The sequence below is a fragment of the Anopheles coustani genome, chromosome 3, assembly GCF_943734705.1.
Source record: "Anopheles coustani chromosome 3, idAnoCousDA_361_x.2, whole genome shotgun sequence".
NCBI lineage: Eukaryota > Metazoa > Arthropoda > Insecta > Diptera > Culicidae > Anopheles > Anopheles coustani.
This window is the reverse complement of record NC_071288.1, coordinates 37,985,184-38,001,884: the sequence shown is the minus strand read 5'-3', so window position 1 is coordinate 38,001,884 and position 16,701 is coordinate 37,985,184. Positions and strand designations below refer to the sequence as shown.

At 44.0% G+C, this 16,701-nt stretch overlaps 1 protein-coding gene across 1 annotated transcript in view; it reads left to right on the top strand.

Annotated features, from left to right (window-relative positions):
* The first annotated feature begins 1,984 nt into the window (after positions 1–1,984).
* LOC131260397 (protein TANC2) overlaps positions 1,985–16,701 on the top strand; it is a 120,360-nt gene continuing 105,643 nt past the window's right edge. The window contains exon 1 of the mRNA XM_058262103.1: positions 1,985–3,146. Within this exon, the coding sequence (XP_058118086.1) occupies positions 1,985–3,146 (1,162 nt within the window). The remainder of the gene's footprint in view (positions 3,147–16,701) is intronic.

Sequence of the window (16,701 nt, the reverse complement as noted above, 5' to 3'; positions counted from 1 at the left end):
ACGGGGATGGGCGGCCGGCGCTATTCCTAGACGTTAATGAACGGAAGCGGAGACGCGGCGAGCGCATGCGGTATGGATATTTAAACACTGTTGCGCACCGCCGGGAACGCACGACAAACCCCCAGCAAAGATTTTTCATCTTGCGCACGGTCGTGCACGGGGTTGTGCTGCTGGGTGGGTGCTCCAGTGTCACGGTGGAAGGGAAGCCGCGAGCTGCAGGGACGTTGCCGCGAGCTGCAGGGACGTTGCCACGAGCGTTTGTTTGCGTTTCATGCACTTTCGGTGCGCAGACGAGAAACGCAGAACGCATGCCGATCGTTAGTGTCTCGGTAGTCTCGGTCAGGGTTCGCGTCGCCAGCACGACGAAGGTGTTAGATGATGTGGGTAATTTTTCCCCCCGTCATAGCCCCCACCACAAGGGTATGGAATGTACCACCAAACAGGGGGAGAAGGATGTCTAAAAAAGTAATTCTGCAGCGGTGTGCAGACCCTCGGCTGCAATGTCGTGTGTGGCATCCCTCGCTTAATGGTGATCCACAGGCAGCATCCCACTGTCCTTTTTCTTCGCTCCCTAATGGTGCAGTTGTGTCCTGTCTAGTCAGCGAACAGCGGGTTTCCATTCCTACCTTACGAGGGATCATTTCCCCAAAAGGTTCTAGTTGTTCCGGTCGGGTGTTAGAGAGAGTTCTAGGAACATCTCACCGAGCACAAAACTTATACGTTTTCTTCTGAAGCGTACAAGGCATGGAAATGGTTTGCCGTTGCATTTCGATTAGGGTGACGATAGCTGGAAATGTGGTTTTAATTGTTGGTACAGATCGGCCGGGTAGTTTAAGTGCGGGAAGAATAGAAGGAATTTTCCAATCAATTCCTACAGAACAACACATTACATTCCAACAATAAATACCCTCGAAGATGGCGCTTGACTAAGACATATTTTGATCGCTTTGCAATGGTTAATCAAAATAATCTAGAATAGGGATATTCTAAAAGAAGAAGGTTGAATGTGCTAGCTTTCTTCGTAATTGATCCTCACAATTTATGTTAAGTGAAGAACAACTGGTTATAACGAATTATATTTACAATTTACAGACGAAACATCACAGCTTGAAACTAAATTGTCAAATTGAAACTGAAAAAATATTTGGAATCCAAAACAAGTAGTTCGTTAGGTTTTGTTCCTAACCGCTTTAATTTGTTCAGAATTCAATACAGACATACTAAAATTAGCACTTCCCAGTTTTCATCCACTCAGACCTACTTCTTAATTAAGGGCAATGTGCGTTTTGAATTGGTTCAAACATGTTTTCTCATAACGAAGTAATTTATTTACGAATTTAAAAAAATTGAGAGTAGAAAGTCACTACCCTTAGCACTAACTCCATGTAGATGTTGAAGTGCAGTATGGCTCAGTGCGTTTATGCCTTGAAACCGAGGGGAAATGAATGCTAAAATAAACCTCCCTTTGTACTACTCCGCTTTCCTATGCTGGTCCTATTTTTAATGTTACATTGTTCGTCTTTTTGGTTTTCCGCATCCCGAGGGCGGTGCAGTTTGCTGCGCAGGGAAATGTCGACAACCTTTCGCCGATTTCGCCGTCCCGATACGGCATTCCGGACTTTTAATCCACATCCCTCCGCCCGGGAATGCGTTCCCCTTCGTGCGCTTCATGTGCAATGTTTGTGGAAAATGTTGCTGGGAAGCGGTTCCAGAAGCTAGGCGGTGTTTTAATGTGGATGTGTGGTCAGAGTCGGGCAGGAATTTGGTCGCCAATTTAAATTTAACTTCCTTCTGAATCCGGTTTGCGGGACGGATCGAGAGGAATTGTTTGAATTGTGGATGGATTGCGGCATTGCGTTTTAATAAAAAAAAAACATAGTAATAAAATACTTTAATTGCAAAACAAAATCTTTTTATTTCAGTGCGCGTGGATGAACCAATCTTTTGCGAACGAACCAACTAATTGGAGGTACCCGACGAAACAATGGATCAATCGACAGAAAAGCTGTTGAACGATTCCCTCCTATCGGAATGTTCACTCGAAGATAGAATGATGGATGGATTTGTCGGTGTCTCTGGAGCTGGCGGCGCTGTCGCGTCCTCCACTAATGACACCGTGGATAACGCTTGCGGTGGGCTACTGAATATGTCGTACGTTCCCTCGAATCCGGATAACCCCGACTATGCCGCCATTGTCAAGCAGGATCAGCTGGTGCCGGATTTTATCCTCGGCCTGCCGCACCACAGCTCGACGCCGAAGAAGAACGGTCGGCCCGTCTCCATGTACGAACCGTGGACGCAGGCGGAAGCGTTCCGCTCGCTTCCGGCGGAAATGCTGCGCAACGCAACGAAGCTAATCGACATTGACTTCGAGACGGAGGCGGCCGCCGCCGCCGCAGCTGCTGCCGCCAAGTCCTGCTGGGAGGCCGAAGACGCGGACGAGTTCATTACCACGCTGGACGAGTCGGCCATTTTGGATATCGAGTCGTACGAAGACCTCAGCCACATCTACTGTCCACCGGGCGGAGGACCAGCCAACTGTAACAATAATAACGAGCAGCCCCACAATCGAAAAGTGATCGTGGCCGTTGATGTCCATCATCAGCAGCAGCAGCAGCAGCAACAACAACATCGTCGTCCTGTGCATCGGAACCTGTTCGATTATCCTGTGCACGAGTGCCTGGAAGAGGAAAAGTACGAGGACATCGAAATCTACGCCACGGTCAAGAAGAAACCGCGCGAGCAAACGCCTCAGTCCGCGATCGATCGTACGGTAGCGATAGACCCGCAGGCGCTTCTGCTCGCCACGGGAGGCGCCCCGATGGAGAAGTTGCCGAAAATTATGACAACTTCTTGCTACGGCGAGCTTCACGGAGGGACAACGGGCGCCGCCCCTTGGAACGATCCGGGTGCGATCGTGAAGAGCAACGAGAACTTGCTCGACTCGTCCAGGCCCGCCGGGGCACTTTCGCTGAACAGTTCGATCGTTGGCGATGAACTGCAATCCGGCAACAGCTCGTTCTATGAACCCAACTCGATGAACTCGTCGATTGACTTCGTTCGCTATGGTGATAAGACGCGGGTGCGCTGGTGGGATGACTTTACGGAAGAAACAGAGGCGGAACTCCAGGACATTGCTGAAAAAGGTAAGTGGTGCATTGGCAAACATTTTGATATTATCATAAATTACATACTTTCCTATTCATGGTACTAATTATTGTTGTCCTTTAATGGAGCGAAAATTGATACTTAAGGACAAAACTTTGGTCCGACATCCCCTAGTGGGATTACTGAAGAGATTTATACTGATTGAATTAATTATGGATCAAAAATCCTAACTTTCTAAAAAAATAATTTGAAAACGGAAAATGCAACCTAAAGCTGGCAGATTTCGATAGGCTCAAATGGATCTTCAAACTTTTATTATGTTTTCAGAAATGTATAACAAATATATTGATAACAGGGGCTAATCACATGATCGTGGTTTCCTCTGTGAAATTCTTGAAGTTATCTTTTTTTTCAAGGTTTATTATTCATTTTTCGTTTAATATACTTTAATTTAATTTTTATTTTTATTTTCAATTCTAAATTCAAATTTTACCATTATAGTTCCTTTTGAAAAAACACGAAAAAGGTAATACGTGGCCTTTCAAGTTGACTTATCGTTTTCTGAAGTTGTCATTCAGAATTCTTGTTTTATTTTTTTTAACTTCTGGACGCATATTAGTAGTAGTTGGGAGGTCCGCGACAGCCGAGTTTCACGGACTGGAGGACTGACTATCCACGTGTACCTAGTGTAAAAATCTCGTAAGCCCTTAAACCTTAACGCGTTATAAAATCAACTGGTACTGTTGGAATATCACGTGCTGCAGTTAAAATAAATACTGCTACTGTTATGATATTATCTGAAAACCCCTGTATTATATTACGCTTGTAATACGTACAACGTTATATACACAATGTTGGGATTTTTCGAAAAGCAGGAATCGCTGTTGTGCTGTGGTTTTCCCTGGATTCTAAGGATAGACAAAACTCAGTTTAGCTTTATCAGCGCCCGCCATGCCGGCGTTACATCGATAGCGATTCGCCGTAAAAGCACAGCTCGTGTACACCGATAAGTGTGTTTGCACCGAGAAGCAGGCGCCAATATTTCGCGTTGGAGTGATGCGCCGTTCCTCTGTTTGCCAATAAGCGCCAGCAAAGAACCGTGCGGCCTCCATAAAGTGATTCCACCATAAATGTATCACCTTTTGCTAGGGGTTGGTCGGTTGATTGATTTAGGTTGGGAAAAAATCAAGGCTGCCCCAATAATAATTGCATGGTAATAGACCTTTTATCACTCAGCACACACTGGTCCGCCAAGGGTCGGCACTATTGATCTAATGGCTGGCGAACAACGTCCCGAGGACATCTTGAACATTCACTGGTAAAACAGGAATTGATAAGCAATGCACCACGAACGAAGTGGTGTGTCTGCATTCAATTCGAAAGAAGAAAAAACCGCCAGACACCCTAACGTGTTCGTTCGGTCCCGTAAATTCCGGACAGGTGACAATTCCGCGTAGGCGCTTATCTTAATCTTCGGTTCTTATTAGATCATCACCGGTAGAAACACGCCTGCCAATGAGTAACGCTCACTTCCTAACACCCCGCAGTGTCACAACGTGGTTTGTAATGAATAAAGTGTCTGGAAGACCGTGGCGTTGTGCAAATATGGCCATTAGTGCAAACGCTTCGCGCGAATCGAGATCGCAGTTTTAGGAAGCGGGTGAATGTGCGTGCGCTGTGTGTGGGTGACGTTTGGGTTCCGTTGGGACAAGTGGTCAATCCGCAGCGTCATAACGCTGAATATGCAAATATGTCAACTTGCGCTCCACTCGCCTTGAAATGGCCAGCGCTGGCAGAATTTCATTTTTTTCCAACCAGAAAAGTTGAACTATCGTGGCGCACACTGGACTTGACATCGAACACTTCGTTGCGTTAATTTATTTTTTCCTATTCGTATGCTAAACCGACCGCGAACGAAGACGTTTTGCTTAGCCAACCCAATTCGCTGACTAGCGGTTGGGCGAAAATTTGAATAAAAGTTCACGGGTAGCACTTCGTTCGCGGAGAGGAAAAGTGTAAACAAAATAAATAAAGATCGTCCCGGTAAGGAAAATAAAAAAAACGAAAGCCGTCGTGGGCGACGGAACTTTATGAAGCTGAATGAAATATGTGGCATTGGTGTTTAAGAGTGTTTAATGGAGTCAATGATAAGTCTTGTTTATACGGTCACCAATTTGCCAGGGCAAATAAATAACGTTAGATAAAATCAAATGAACGAAAAAGTCGTATAATTGAGTCACCGCTCACACGCTCGCTAAAAGATTAGATTTGACAAATTTGTTTTTGTTCATGTAACTTTTTGCAAATTTGTGTTTTAATCCGATTGGTATTTTTTGTACATCATTTACACTATTCTTGCGGTAACACTCGGCACAACTGTATAACCAAATTGTGCTCAAACAGCTGTTCTAATAGTGGGCTTTTTGGGGACGGTAGGGACACATGTGTTGGTAATACCATGCGCCACACTGTGCAGGGCTGATAACCGGCGACGCCAACCCCAACCGGCGTTTAATAGCCGCGTTTGTTTTCAGCCCTAACTCGTTTGCTATCACCTTTGCAATTCGACGATCCGCGTGTTTGTGTACGAGCTGCGCCTTATCGCTACGGGGAATAAGGTTGAAAGTCTATCTCATACCAAAGTAGCGACGTAATCAATAGCAACACTTGAGTCGCGCTGTATTGACTGCTGCGCGGGGTGTAAGTGGATGCGCAGTCTCGTGCGCGTGGGCCTTTCCGTGCGAGGGCTATTGGTATTCGCGAATGGAGTTTGCCACTAAGTAGTAGCTGTGGCGATTTTGTTGGGCAAAGTGAGGCTTTGCAACGTGTGCATGAATGAGTGTGGACGTGTGAGAATACCGTCCGCGGAGGTGTAGGTGGTCCGTCATTGACCATCATCGAACCTCCGCGAGCTGTCGCTACGGGCGTCATCGTATTAGTCGTCGCTTTCCGTCATCCCGTGCCGTCCCGGGGTGTGTGCGGTTTGGCGCCGGACAGGTGACAGCAGCGTGTTTAGTGTATTGCCAACGCGTCCCCGAACCAGAGGCTGGAAGCCGAGATCGCTGGCGCCGGCCATTGCTTCGGCGCATGTCGCTGTTCCGATTACTGAAGTGCTGAGGCTTGAGTGATTAACGCGAGTTGCGCGTCGTAACACGTTTTTTCGTGGTTTGGGGTGATTTAGAGTAGAACGTGTGCTCCGGTCCGTTCGGTTTCGCCGAACGCCGGCTCTATGAGCAATTGTGAAGCTGTGTCCCGCCACGAGTGATGTCATTATTTGGCAAAGTGTTGTCATTTCACCACACGATGTGCGTGTGTGTTTCGTGTTAATGAATGAGTGCTTTTCCATGATTAATTATTTATCCGCACAAAAAGCTTACGAAATTGTGGTGCAGTGTTTGCTAGTGTTTTATTTGGTTTTATTATTTTTGGAACCATCAAATTCATGGTCAATGTCTGCTAGTGTAATCGTTCCCTTCGGTTGCGGATTGATATAAAAATAGCTCTCGCGAGGCACAGTTCATTGCCTTACCTGGGTGGTGATAACGAAGCAGAAGGTACCCGAAGGTACCCCACCTAGGCGCCATGTTTCGAAAATCCCGCCGGATACGGATGGGGACCCGCCCGGTAGCAGCGGCACGCGGTGTGGATTACGAAGGCGGCACGAGATCGGTATTCGGTAAATATGTCACAATTGCTTGTAAAATCGTCATGGCGGCCCTGGGGCATCACTAATTCTTATCAGCTTACGCTTGGGTACGCATTCGCCGGGCATTTGTTGTGCGTGGTAAAGGGTTAAGTTCGGAAAGGCAAGAGGAGATTGAAAACGTGAGAAAAAATGAAAAAACAAATGAGTCTGAACGCAGCATGAATTGAAAGAAGGGAGTGATCTTGTGAATGAAGTCTTTCAACAAATGGTATTATCAAAGTCGGGATGGTTTGCTGACATGTCCGTTATTATTGATTTAGATTTAAATGCGTATTAACGGCGTGCGCAATGATAAGCCACTACGTATATGTGCGTTCTTATGTGCGGTTATAATGTAAGGACACACGATTTTTTGTGACAGTCTATCCGCTTTGTAATGATGATTTGGATTATGATGTGATATAAATCCTATTTCCATAAATCCACAACAATTTCTTTCTTTCACAACATTTCTTTCATTCCTAAATTGATCTTGTCCTGGCAAAGTATAGTCCCTTCCTGTAACAAGGAATTGAAATCACGTCCAGGGTATAATCTATCCACCTTTTAATAACAACAGACTGCAGATAATGAGAAACGAGTCAACGTAGAAGCATAACAATTATTGAAAAGGAAAACTTTTTTTTTTCATCCCGTCAGATAATATAGAAAGTTTTAAGAAACAACATGCAATATTTAGCAGTTGCAATGTCGTGTAAGGCCAGCACAAAAATAAGTGATTTATATGGAAAAAGAGAGCAAAACCATAGATTTGACAAGCTATACCCGAACAGCGAGATGTAGGTTTCAATAAAAATTACTCCAGACTTTTCAGGGCCAACCGAACCGATTTCGCTGGGATCCTTTCTCATTAATGTTGCCTTTGTTAATGTATCCTCTCTGAACGCGCATTATGCTCAAGTGGTGAAGCATAATGGTAGACAAACAGGGAGTGGCAGTGGGACATGCTGGTAAAAAACAACATATTCCATAGAACCACAGTGTCCTTCAGGTGGTCAGGATTCACTTTCACTAGGGCCCGATGCATTGTGTGTCGGATGCTGCTCTTTGGTGATTTTTTTACATCATCACTATCTTGGTTATCATCATCATCGCCAACTTAATCATTATTATCATTCCATTAAAGCGCGAGCCCCGCTCCAGGCTCCGAACCATTTCAGCTGGGAAGAAGGTTTTGTTCTCATAGCGCAAAAGGGCTGTTGTGTCACTCTCACAAATTGGTTTCTTTTAAGTGGAATGAAGTAACAACTGAAACACCAGAACATGGGTCCAATAAACAAAAAAGATCCTCGATGGAAAACAATATATCGCTGCAACGGCCAGCCCGGCGCAGAGGGTGCTTTTTCATGCCCAGTCAAGGTTTGTTTTGTCCGCCGTAAGAGGTAGACGCGGGAAAATTGAATTTCTTAAAACATGCCACAGAAAGGATGCAGCACGGGTGCAGCAATCAGTGTTCGAGTTGATTACAGAGAGCCCTCAAATTGAATTAAAAAGAGAAGAAAACTATCCCGCACCTCGCGTATAATGAGGCTCGGTTTGAGCGTAAGATAATCATCATCGTCCACCGATGAGATGGAGCTAAAGCGCTACAGCAGCGACCGGTGGTTGGGGGTTGATGATGGTGACGTGGTATAATTAGAGCTGCAGTAAATCCCTACAGTTCTCATACGTCCTGCACTTTATTTCGTCACTGGAACCCCGTTGCACGTGATGGCGAGCGCTTTGGGTAACGTTCAATTCAGGCCATCAATGTCAATATGTCCTATTCATGAATATTGGTTGACCACGCTCAATAATACTTCCCGGGCTAAATACCGATCAGCGGCGATCGGTGGAGGAATTCTTCATCCAGGAGAAGCGTTTCCTCCGTGCTCGAACACCGGGTTCCGGAGATTGGCAATTTGGGATTGCGCCTTCGGGTGATCAAGGCCCTTCGCTAACCTTTACCTGATGCCCCTGTGATAGTGACATAATTTGGCCTAGGATAGCCACACGGTACAAGGTGAGTGGAACATGATCTTTCAGGGTTTATTACAAAATGAGAAAAAAAGGATAGAGAAAATCGCTAAGCAAAAATCAATGAAGAATGTCTTCGGTGGGAAACAGGCTGAGTGTCAGTTTACCGGCACTGCTAGACTTCTTGGCTCGGTAACAGAAGTTTGGTGTCATTGGGTTGGATTCTTTTTTTCTGTATGAGAAGATTGGTCTTTACGACAATCACGATGAAGATAATGGTGATGATGATTTTGTTGCTGATATTAAACCTGTCGATGCGGTCGATGATGAAGGACGATGGTAATAATGGAGAAGTATAGAGTAGCATAATTTTGGTTGTAACTAGTTACCGAGCGAAAATGCAGCGAAAATAATTTTTCATCAGAGGTATATTGTTTTTTTCTTTTAGCTAAAAGTGAAAAGTAGTTTACGTTGTTGTTAATTTGTTCACTTTTTGCTTTTTTTATAACTACTAGCTTCAAGAGTGCTTCATGAGTTTCAGTGTAATTAAAATGGAGGGAAAAGATGAAAGGGAAGTTAGTATAGTGTGAAATTTAATCAATTACAATAATTGTTTAATAAGTTCGTTGTTAAATCCAAGGAATAATAATATTTTAGGACTGAATAGAGTGGAAAACATGCATCAATAAAGTATCGCAAATATACTGACAGGCTTTCCATTATTCAAAAACTTTATTGATCATTGTCAGGTGTGTGTTTGTAGTTCCATAAAGTTCAAGTTTGGGAGAAAAATAATTTTGCAATTTTTTTCAAACGCCTAATGTCTGTTCACGTAATCATAATGTTCACAAATTATCCTTAAAGTTGTATCAAGTTTATGCAATATGCGGGTTTCAATATGTTTTAATATTTATAATACTGTTTTAAATACATACAGCGTGACGATCTCTTTTGTAGTTCATCTAAGAGAATCTTCTTTCCTTATGTTTGCTGTGAGTTACATAATTTCCAACGCGGGTTGCTTGACATCCACCAACAATCGCCGTACGATCATGTTCCAGCCCATAAACAACTTCATATCTTGTTTATTAAAACAAAAATTAATATCCAATTCAAACTGCCTACGTTGGCAGATTTCCGATGGGAAAAATTGCATGTGCATGCTGATGTTTTCGATCGAGCTGCAGCGCTACGGCTTGCCGGTCAATTGGAGTCAAGTTCATGGAGTGTTAAACAAGAGAGAGTTGGCCACGTTTTGCTGTCTATGGAAGTTTAATTTTCATTCGAATTCTTTGACTTCTCTTTCGTTAGAATAACGTTCCCTCCTCCCTTTCAGTTAGATCGGTTTTAAAATATCACTTTGTTGGTTTGGAAGTTGCTGTTTTGAAATCCAATTAAATTGATTTTCAGTTTTGCTCGTTCGTGTTGGACAAAAATTTTCCAATCTTCTGTAGATGATATCCTTTATAACGTGTGACTATGAAACTTTTGATGTAACAGGTATCGTTTTAATTCAATCTACAAACTCAGTTTCGTTTGGAACTCTACAACCAATTCTCATAAAGTTACCTTACATTCAGTACATGAGACTGAATGGATCTTAAAAGTTAACAACAATGGTTCATGTTACACTTGTAACTGTAATTGCCTCATGCCCAACGTTACACAATGATTTCAAAGTAAACCCGGGCCAAGAAGTACAACATCTGGCTATTACAGGTGATAAGGATCTATTTAACCCAGGGAAGTTTGAAGGACGCTTAAGTACGACACAAAAAACAGGAAAACTGTGCTCGCTAGTGGCACAGTTCGCTTCTTTGATGCTCATTTATTTTAATTACTGCCGGTACCGACCAGTTCCAGTTTTGTCTGTCAAATATGCATTTTTGCCTTGAAAAATTCACTTTCCGACGGTTCGACAACGGTCATTTGGGTACGGTCTTTTTTCTCTCGTTCCGATGTACACCCCAGCTGTGCGATCGCAATCATATTGACAGCTTAAAAATTAATGATAAGTGAAAAAAGTGAACAGCATGAAACAATTTTGCTCCACATTTTATCCGAAGGACAAGGGGGCGTTTATCTGGCCGGGTGGGAATTGTACAGCACAAGTTACAAAAGGGGCAAAGAAAACTATCGGTACTGCGGAGTGATTGAAGTTTAAGCCACAGAACCAACCTGTTGTTGTTGGGTGGTTTGTTGGGATACGTAATTTTCTACATCGCTTCCTTAACTCTACTGATGACTTTCAGTTACTCCGTTTAGCTGTGAACACTGTTTCGAGCGTCCGTCGGTTATCTCATCGATCGCGAGTCGTCGAAGGGATCGTTGCTGATGTTTATATTGGAACGGGGCAAGGGCAAAACGAGCTCAAGCATGGCGGAAACTCAACCATTCTGCAGCCTCCCCTCCAAACCCTTCAGGACATTCGCCAGAGCGCGCTCGCGTGAAGGCGAAACCCGTTTGTGAGTGTTTTGGGTTGACCGTGAAATTATCGATCGCAGCGCTGTGCATTACTTATATTACATTACCCGGGCATTCGTGTGGCGTTCGACGTTGCGTTACACGGCGCGTGCAAGGAATTTTGTGTGGCGTGAGGAAATCGTGCCGGCCGCAATTACGCGACAACGAGCTCGCTCTTGCTAAATGCTACGAACCGTCGGCGGGTTCTCGGGGTCGATGTTAATTTCCATCAACTGCGGCGTTGCAGTGCTGCACTTTTCATCGCAAAAGGGTTAGGCGCTGACGGGGCGAGGCTGGGAGGCGTGCAATAAAAAAACTCCTTAGCTCGACTCCACCTCTTTCGATGAAAATTCGAAGGGACTTCTGGTTGAGTTAGTGGTCCCATGTTGCCCCCTTGTCCAAACTCAATTTCACGTCCATTTGATGTCGATCGCTTTCATAGGGGATGTACAAAATAAAAACGAAATCTGCAATTATTGCACACTCGAGTGAGAAAATGAATAAAGCAACAAAAAAAAAAAAAACAGAGCAAGATAACGAGATTTTAATTGAACTGCATCAGTGTGAATTAAGAAACGACAAAGCAACAGAGATACGAAAAGGGGTTATCGATGAAACGGATGTGTAGGGTGTTTTTCCAGAGAAGGGTATTTTCGATTAAAACCAAATCTTATCAAATCCTCTATCGCAGTATAGGTAGTGGAAAGGGAAGGTTGTTTCGAAATTTTTCATAGTGACGTAGATATTCGGTAGATAATTTGTTACCACAGTTATAGAACCAGTTTTATTTAAATTATATCTCATTGGGATAGAAAGTTTACCAATAAGTCTATAATATGTTGAAGTACACACCAGAGTGTATTATAAATAAATTGACTAACCTAATGATAAAAATAAAGAAACCGTTTAAATTTATTTTCGTTCCATAACCTCCGTTGAAAAAAAACATCAGTTTCGTTTTCGTGAAACAAAAAGTGCATCGTACTGCATCCTTTCGAAGTCAGTTCACACAGCGACAAAAATGATTAATGATTTCATTCGAACTTTCGCAAAATTCACGGCCACCAAAAGGCGGATGGGGCTCGCGTTTGTGCGGGGCGATCCTTTTGTTTTTAAGACTTTAAACCCGCTGGAGACGCTGAAGAAAGATGAGTCTCTTATGACCCGCCGGGGTAATCACGAAGGGAAGGACACACGATTGATGGACTAGCTGGAGGGTTAAAATTAAAAAAAAAAACGGAGAGCTTTTTGGCCGAGAGCGATGTGTTCTTCGTCGATTTGTCCTGCACCGAACCGGTTTACTGTTGAGGTAGACAGTTTATTATTTCGTAACAAGTGGAACTCTCAAAGCTCAAAGTAAGATGAGTTGGATTGATGCAAATTTCTTCGCTCGTTCTTGGTCTCGGTGGTGAAAGGAGAGGGAATGGGTGCGCGAGGTGACGGTCATCCTTAAAGACGGATGGCTTTTGTGAAATTTCGCGTGAATTAAAAAAGAAAACAACCCGCGCCGCCAGAAGCCATCGTTTGATGTGCAACAAATGAGGCTGTGCCAAAAAAAGAGACAACACCGATCGATAATAAATTGTCCCAACGAACGCCGGTTTTGACGGGCGATAAGGTAATGGCGCACGTCTGCCGAGCGAGCTACCGTTCAAGTAAAAGTGTTTTTCTTTGATGGAACCTGCTTTGTTGTCAGGTTTTGTTTGATAATTCAAACGCTGCTTTTTTTGTTCTATGTCGAAATCATTGAAAAATTTTGTGTACTGTTCCTTTTCGGGGATTCCAATTCAATCCTCAAAAGCAGCGTGTGCTTTCATAAATCATCGACTTGGTTATCGCGTAATGATGGTAGCAAAAAATCAATTTGCTACTCCCGTTCATCACTTAGGGGTTACTTTTGAGTAATTTTTTGTACCCCGCAAATGCGCACAATCTCGCGTGCACATGTTTTAAAATAACAAAATAACATCCCATGCGTGTTGCTTATCTTTCGAACGCTTGGATGACGGGGGAATGCGGATTTTTTCGCTTTGATCCCAGACACTCCGGAAGCGAACCACAAATAATATTGTCAATGGCAGCGTACCAAAAGATCTATCACTTCGCAAACCCTTTCGTGCTTATTTTTTTTATTTTCTTAGTGATAAGAACGACAGTACCCGACAGCGGGTTTGTTCGCTGCCAAAGGAAAAATGTGTTGCCAAAAGGGCCCTGCGACCCTGCGCTGCAACCGGTCCGCCAATATATCCACATCAAATTACCCAACCAAAAATCGATAAAGACATGACACTCTGACAGCCCGTCGATCGGCGTCTGTCCGTGATGGTTTTTTTCTTCTCTTCTTCTCTTTTTTCCCACTTAGCCCTTTGGGGAGGCGCGTTCTTATCAACCGCTTCCTTCGCCTCACCTTGGGGCGCGCATGTTGTGCTTCATGTTTATAAATAAAGGCAATCTGTACCGTTCACCGTACATTTTGTTTTCCCCACTCTCTTTCCCGTGTCTCGCCAGGTTGGCCCGGGTATTTTTGCACCTTGTTGGTGAACTGTTAAATTATCATCGTGGAGACACAAAAAAAGAGTCAAAAAAGCCTTGTCACGTGAAATGCGATCGAACCGACTGAGGTGTAATAAATCATTGCGTGCTACCTCGGGCCGATTCGGCGACAATCGTAATCCTGTCACCAAATGGTGGCGACAACGACTATCGATCGCTGGGGACGCGGTGTGAAACTGACAGGTTTCAGAAGGGCTTCCCTTTGGGAGGTATTCCGAGGAAGGGGTTCGATCCATTGATTGACTTTTTTGCACTCAGCGCTCTGGTATATCAATACTTAATGTTCGACATGTTTTATTGAGTTCGGAAAAATATTTTTCGTTAATGGTACCAAACGGTTTGAATCACAAGCATCTACACTATAGCCCGCGATTTCTTTTTTAATATCCAATTTATTACATTCTGATATTCCTTCACCAGGTACCAGTCTCAACTACAGGCAAATGTCGCTTTTCCGGAGTCGTTATGTCTAGGTTGCAAATCAATTTCTTGCATTTTCTTGTATAGCTCGCCTCCCTCACATCCTCAGCGACATTAACCATGCTACTGCGCGTGTTGGCCTGTTGAGTTCAGCCTGTCGTCGGCCTGTCTGCGAAGTGACTCCATCGAACCGGTTCGGGAGCGTGTTGTGATTTTGCTAGAACAAAACTTCACTTCGATTCGGCCTCGATTGATCGCGCCACGTTGTGACGTGTGGCGGGCGGAATGCAGCGTGTTTCAAATCGGGGGGACACACGACAGAAGAGGGAAATAAAACTGCCAACCGATAGCGCGCAATATTGCAGGGGTGGATTTTCTAATGGCATGAAGATCGAAATCGAACACTCTGCCCACGCGCGACACCGCGAAACGAGCTGCTCGCGGTCCACCAACAACCGGTACCGTCTGCAGAATCGTTAGAACCGAGGAAAGATTATCGAAACCGTCGTCATCACCGGGTCACTTCACGAGACTTCATGTAGCCATGTTGGAGTGGTTGTAATGGATCGTAAAAGTTGTTGTCCTCCGTGTTGTTACCCCTCCGGGCCGCTATGGTTGGCTGCTTGCATAAACTGCCTGTTGCATTCCTTGGTAGTTCATTCATAGTCTACTCGAATTATTTCTATTTAATCCACATTTCACATTTTCCAACTGATTTGTAGTTTTGATATTTATTTAGAAATTTGTTGAACTCTATATTTTACATATTTGTACTAAAGTACTAATGATTGCGTTTACCCTTTTTTTCATTGTTAACTGTTATGAAATTTCAGCTAATGTTTATGAACAACCCCTCACCAAGTTCTACTTTGCGTATCTTATCGTGTCGTTGGTTGGTTTGGTTAAATAAATAAGATTAGAAGGCGCTAAAAACAGTTGCCGAGGGTCGTTTGGACGGTTTAAGAGATTAACCACCGACCAACGAATCGTTGTCAGCAAGGACGTTACACTTGTGATAGTGTGAGAGTATTCTATAGTGGTCGCAATACGATTTAACTCTTGGGAACCATTTGTAGGAAAATAATATGATATCAAAAATGATTGATTGGTCATTAGGATAAGAAACTATTGAATCTAATTTATTGGCCAATTTTGGTAGATTATTTTTAACAACTAATAGAGATACAGCATATACTGATACCCCGTTATCGGCTTGAAGTTGCTTTAAATTGTAATTTGAAGTAATTCTCAATTCTTTTCCTGTGTACCATGGCCAATGGCAAACTTTTGAATGTTAGAAATTGAAAAAAAAATTTACATTATGTAGGGGTTTTAACTCTCTTTATTATGCTGCTGCTGAGCATAGAGCATAAATGCGCCCGCTCTTGAGAGAGCTGTTTGCGATCGAGTCGCGTGCTTTTCCCCTCATTCGAGCAGCGAAGTTGTGCTCCAAACAGAGTATTCGAGCAGGTTTTGTTGTTATGCGAAAACCATAAACCGTACCGGTTGAACCGGTTGGAGTTTCGCGATGTTTTCTGAGCATATTTCTATGCGTGCTGTATAATCTATGCGTGCTATAACTATTTTGCCTTTGGAATTATTATCGTGGAGTTGGAAATACATTATTTGGCATTTACGTGTTTGTTTTGAAGTTTTTTAATCTCCTTCGAAAGCTTTCATGCGTCCTTCGCGATCAAGTGGATAGGGAACATTTCTTAAATTATTTTTTTTTATTTTCCCACCTTGCACAACGCTGGAGCCACGCTCTCTTTATCTCGTTGGCTTTTCTCGCGCTCTCCGGTTCTTGGCTGGTGGCGTTTGGCGTTCCGTACGCCGTTGCCCACCGTTTATGCCTTCTCTTTGTTCGGCCTGAACCGCGGATCGTATCAGCGAACCGGTAACCATCGGATGCACGCGGTCCACTGGTGGAGCGGTCACAGTTTCAACCCGACCATCGTACGGTACGGACGCGTCGATGGTTCTCTCTCTGGGCACGTGTGCTTTCCGTGTTCCGAAACGTGTTTCAGTTTGTTCCACTCGTGTTTTTTAGTGTGCCCCAAACGCCTGACGGACGTTCCGAAACGCGTGTCCATGGTGAGATATACACCGTGCAGTTGGAAGGGGTTGAATTATTTTATCCCTTTCTTCCCCTTCGTCCCGTTCTGTATTTTGGTGTGTTTTCTTTTCTGTTTGGCAATTTAAACCGCGCCTCCCGTAGTCGTTCTTCGAGACGCTGCGTGTGCCTTCGTGTTGTGGAACGTGAAATCGTTGAAAAAAAGCCCGTAATAGCACTTCCACCGGGTGGTTTATGGATCGTTGTCAGTGTCACTGATAAGCACCGGGAAAAACGGAGACGTTCCATGCGCGATCAACTAACGTCGTGGGCCACCACCAGCGTTCACGGTGCGTTCTGCTTCGTGCCAGTGAAACCAATCAAACTAATCGAATCCCACGAGAGCAGCCACATGGTTGTTGTGATAAGAAGTTTAGTAATA